General features: G+C 43.9%; 1 protein-coding gene across 1 annotated transcript in view; it reads right to left on the reverse strand.

The window, feature by feature from the left end:
• The window catches only part of TRIM42 (tripartite motif containing 42), a 51,197-nt gene that overhangs the window by 37,274 nt on the left and 8,438 nt on the right, over positions 1–5,485 (reverse strand). Inside the window, exon 2 of the mRNA XM_006900342.1 lies at positions 4,478–5,178. Coding sequence (XP_006900404.1) covers positions 4,478–5,178 — 701 coding nt within the window. The remainder of the gene's footprint in view (positions 1–4,477; positions 5,179–5,485) is intronic.

Raw genomic sequence — 5,485 nt, forward strand, 5'->3', positions numbered from 1 at the left:
GGTTTGTGCGGGGAGAAGGGTGCAACAATGAATGAATGGAATCCCAAAATCTCTGTAGATGTTCATTGAAATGAAAAATAAACAACCTAAATTAAAAAACAAAAACAAAAAAACCCCAAAAACCCCTAAGGCCAGAGGAGCAGGGTAGTGGTCATTGTAATGATTTTTACTTGAAGAAACCATAACGTTTCTTCATGATTCCCTGCAAGAGCAGGGGCCATGCCTGTTTTGATTACCACTAGGACTGGAGTATGTGGGAAAAGAGATCTGGTGCCCAAAGACAGGGAATTGAAACCAATCCGCTCTGTGGGAGAAAGAAGGACACTTTCCAAGTCTCTGAAAACCTGCTGGAGGCTCTTGAGGCACAGAACAGCAACATCACGACTAGATCATGTACAAGTGGCTAGAAGGCTGTTTGAGGAGCAGAAGTCATTCCAACTTGTTTCCTAATGTTTTTGGAGTGAACACAAATAGTGCCACTACTTAGCTCTCTTTCTGAAACCCCCAGATCCTCTGGCCACATTCTCCCTCCCAAGAGTTCATAAAGGATGGGAGAAGATGCAGATAGGAATTGAATAGGTAATTAGCCGAGTCTGTAGAACTTCCATGGTCCTAAGAAGAACTTCTTGTCCTTATCAAGCCCTACTGTGACTTATGGTAGCGAAAATTCATCTTATTGATTGATTTCTCTATCTTTTCAAGTCATCCAGTGTTAAAAACACTTGAATAGGATTTTTTGGGGGGGCTTTAGTAGAGATTAGCTTTTGGGGAACAAGGTCATGAGAGTAAGAGTAAAAACTTTTTCCATGTAAGGAAGAATCAGTAGTCAGAGAGGAACAAGAAAGATAAGGCCAGCCATTATCCCACCCCTCAAACCTTACAAATATAAAGGTGGTCTTAAATCAAAGCTAAATCTGGGTCTCTTATATGACACACTCCGTACTAGTTACTACTTATCAAAAACTTATTGTGAGTCCCAAACTCACGAAGTTTATCATGAAGTTGATTCTGGCCAATAATGATCGTATTAGGGAGTTCTGGTGGCCTACTGGTAAGGAGCTATGCTTTCAGTGATAAGGCAGGTGGTTCAAATCCACCAGCTTCTCCAAAGGAGAAAGGGCAATCTCCTCCTGTGTGATTTACTGCCTCTGGAAATCTGCTGGAGGGTCCGCTATGGGTTGGTTCTGCCTCAGACAATATACAACAACAAACAATAATGATTTTGTAGGATAGAATAGAATGCTCCCAAGGATAGGCAATCTCCTACCTTGCTATTAACTGCCTCTGAAAAGCCGCCAGAAAGTCAGCTATGAGTTCCGACTCAACAGTACACCACCACCACCACCACCACCACAACAACAACAATATTTATGAAAGCAGAGAGCTACATTCTTTTGTGGAGTGGCTGGTGAGTTCCAAAGGCCAAGATTTTGATTAAGTATCTAAATGCTTAACCACAAGGAGTCCTTATTAAGGACCAGGTCTATTACAATCATATATATGACATATTTCCCTATGAATAAGATATTGTCTCCATCTATATATGAGTTTGAGTGTCAGCTGTCACACATAAGTACACTGGGGATATATGGGCCAGTTCCTAATTTTTTCTAACTATAAAGGTTAAATGCTTGATTTGCTCCAAGGTATGATTCTTAGAATCTCCTGATGAGCTTTCAAAAACCCTCCTTTCAGCTGCTAAAATTCAGACTCTGTTGGCCTAAATTAGGGCCCAGGAATCGAGTGGAAGCAATTTGAAGTGAGATTTAGAGACAAGTGGAGGAAATCTCTCAGGAAGGATGTTCCAAATACAGTAGGTTTGGAGTGGACCAGAGATTGTGCGCCTCTAAGCTCTTTGGTGAAACCCATACTTCTGCTGGTCCTTAATCGTCATGTGGAGCTAAACTTCTGGGCTCTCTTTAATTAAATGTGTCTCAACTTTGATTTTGCATATTAGAATCCTGGGAAGCTTACAAAAGTAAAGCAAACAGAAAACCCCACAGTATAAGCTATGCTAAATGAAGTGGGGTGGGATGTTCGTGGCTTGTAAAATTCCCAAATGGTTTCACTGTCCAGCCAGAGATGACCCCTCAGGTCTAAACAGTCAATCCAGACTGGATGTTCTCCTGCGCTCAGTGTCTCCAAGCATGTTCTTGGATACTTGATTTTGAAATTACCTGGGGATCTATTTAAAATGCAAACTAACTGCTCCTCCCCAGAAAGTGAATCAAATCCTCAAGAGTAAGTTCGGATCTTGGTTAAATCATTCTGTTATTGTTGTTTCAGTGCTCCTAAACATGTTACAGTCTTCGTATTGAAATGGTTATGCCATGGAAGTGGCCCCTGCTTCCTTTCCTAAACTTGAACTCCTGGGAATTTTGTAATGATCTCTCCAGTTCTGAATGGAACTTCACTTTCTGACTTTCAGGTGCTACGGACTCTGAGAAAACCAGTCTAAAGTGTTTGAGATACAGGATTCCATGATTGCATAGCAACACACAGAACAGTCAGCTGTCACCCCTGGGCCACGCCAGGCTCCAAGGATCCCAGCACAGTCCAGATGAAGACACACAGTAAGTCCCACTCTAAGAAAATCTCTATGTAGCCAGTGTGCTTGGCAATATGCCTCTTTTAGGACATTTTTCGGTTTATTTTAATATAACTTATTTAAAGAGGCTTCTCTGGAGGTTCCAAAAGAGAATACATGCCAACCAGTTAATGATGTTTCAAGACTCATGGTCAGGGATAAAATCCAAGTACGTCTGTAATGTTCACACTCGTGAGACACCCTGGGTGACAGGACAATTAGTAAAGTTTGTTTCTGACATACATGTGCATTGAAATAGGACCTTTCTCTGCATCTCAGGGTCAAGTTTCCTCCCTCCCCTGCAATCAAGCTGCTTTTTAAATTAACATTCTCTTTGGTAAGTATTTTGCTTGATATATATTCATCAACAAGACAACAACAACAACAACAAAAAAACCCAAAAAGAAAAAAAAGAGAAAATTGCTGTCAGAATGTTGGGACTTAAATTTGTCCTCACAGTTGCCTAGGTAATGACTTTTACTCACTGTAATTCTATAGGTTTATAGGATGGAGTGTAAAGTTCCTGATACAGTGGAAAAGCCAGATTGGCTTGAAATACTTTGGTCATGTTAGAGCTCCTCTTAAGGAAATTAACTCTCTGTGTGTGAGAGCACATGCGTGCACACACACACCTGCATGGATGTGAATATATGTGCTTAGTCTCTCTAAATGTTGGCCATTCCCATCAACAAACGAATGGATAGAGAAACTGTGTTATAGTCACACAATGGAATACTATGCAGCACTGAAAAACAAGGAACTCATAAAAAATACTATTAATTGAAATAGGACCTTGCTCTGTAGCTCAGAGACATTATGGTCTGGAGGACATTATACTGAGTGAAACATGTCAGTCACAAAAGGACAAATACCATATAGTGCCACTGTTGTAAAACAAGACTGACATGGGGGGTGGGGGGAAACTGAGAAAAGAGGGGATAAATAATGAACACTGCTTTGAAATAGATGAGGGAAAGAACTGTCTAAAAGAAATATATGATTAGGGATTATTTGCATGACAACAGTCCAGAATAAGAGGTGCACAGCAAAGTGGACTGGGGGGAGGGGGAGGAGGAGGGAGGAAATTGTGCAACAATGAAAGAATCTTTTTTGAAGAGAAAAGCAAACTGGGGAAGGAGGGAGGGAGGAAAATGTGCAACAATGAAGGAATGGAAATCCAAGTTTTCTGTAAACTTTCGTGAAAGTACCAATAAAAAAAGCAATAAAAAGTTAAAAAAAAACACAACAAAACAACACCCACACCTCCGACCTTGGAGGACATTATGCTGAGTGAAATATCTGTCACAAAAGGACAGATACTGCATAGGGCCACTATTGTAAAATAGGACTGACATTGGGTTTGAGGGAAGACAGAAAAGAAGGGGAGGAATGATGTTTATTGCATTGCAACAGATGAAGGAGAGAACTGCTTAAAAGGGATATATGATTGGGTATTGTGGTGACAGGAGTCCAGAATGAAGGCTGCACAGTGCAGTGGACTTGGGGGGAGGGATTGCATAGCAATGAAAGAATTTTTCTTTTGCTTATTAAGGAGAAAAGTGAACTGGGAGTGGGGAGGAGGTGGGCAGGGAGAAAAGTGCAATAATGAATGAATAGAAACCCCAAGTCTCTGTAAACTTTCATTAAAATTAATAAAAAAACAAAAACCCCACAGCTACAACAACGAAAAACACAAACCCAGCAAAACTAACGTTAGGAAAAAAATGTTAGCCATTGTTTAGACTACAGCCATTCTCCTCCCTTGTGATTTACAGCCTCGGAAAATCTGCTGCGGAGTCCGCACTGACTCCATGGCAATGGGTTAGTCAGAGGCAGGGGTGTGTTAACGCTGGGGTGGGGAATGTGGGGGCGGATAGAGGGAGCCAGGACCTGCTTTGAACTTGGCAATGGCGCTGAAGAGCGCAGCCGCCCGCTCGGAGCAGGCGACGATGAGGCTGATGGTGTCGTGGCCGCTGTGCAAGGCCGCCTTGCAGAAGTGACAGAGCAGCTGGTTGTCACAGCGGCAGTACTCGGTGATGTGGCTGGAGGGGTGGTGGATGCAGATCTTCTCTTCCTGGTCCTCCTGGCTCGTCTCCATGAAGACGTGGTCCTGCGAGGCCACGTCGGAGTGGAAGGTTTTGAGGCACTCGTTGCACAGGTTGAGGCGACAGGTGACGCAGCGCTTGTGCGCGATGCGCCGGCTGCGGCACACCTGGCAGTGGATGGGCCCGCTGGAGCGGTCGAAGCGCCACTTGAGGTAGCCGTGCTCCTGCATGTAGCGCTTGGTCAGGCGCCCGCGCAGGTAGTTCTCAGGCAGCTGCATCTTGTTGCTGTAGGGCATGCAGTGAGAGCGGTTGCACACCGGGCAGATGAGGATGTAGAAGTTCTCCGTGACCTCGGCCGTCTTCTGCAGCTGCCGGAGGCATTTCTCGCACAGGCAGTGGTTGCAGGGCAGCATGAAGGAGTGCAGACGCAGCCGGTTGCACATAGGGCAGCTAAGATGGTCCACCAGGTTGCTCTTTCCTGGCACCTGCTTGGTGACGTCGTCCACCGGGGAATCATCGCCCCCAATGCGCAATTCAGTCTTGGAACTGAAAGTAGAAGGAAACACAGGGCTTCAGGAAGCCGACTTCAAAAGCTCTGTGTGGTACCACTGTTGTAGAATGAGGCTGACATCAGGTGGGGATAAATTATGTATACTGCATTGAAGCCCATGAGGGAGAGAACAGTTTAAAAGTAATGTATTTTAGGGCATTAAGATTATCATAAGAGTTTGGAATGAGAGTTGCAGAGTGGAGTATATATACTCAGAGTGGGGGTGAGGGGGTGCTGGGGGATTGTATACCAATGAAAGAGGAGTTTTTCTTCTGCTTTTCAAGGAGAAGAGCGAACTGGGGG

Source organism: Elephantulus edwardii, unplaced genomic scaffold (genome assembly GCF_000299155.1).
Source record: "Elephantulus edwardii isolate Elephantulus edwardi_28Jun2011 unplaced genomic scaffold, EleEdw1.0 scaffold00281, whole genome shotgun sequence".
NCBI classification, from domain to species: Eukaryota; Metazoa; Chordata; class Mammalia; order Macroscelidea; family Macroscelididae; genus Elephantulus; species Elephantulus edwardii.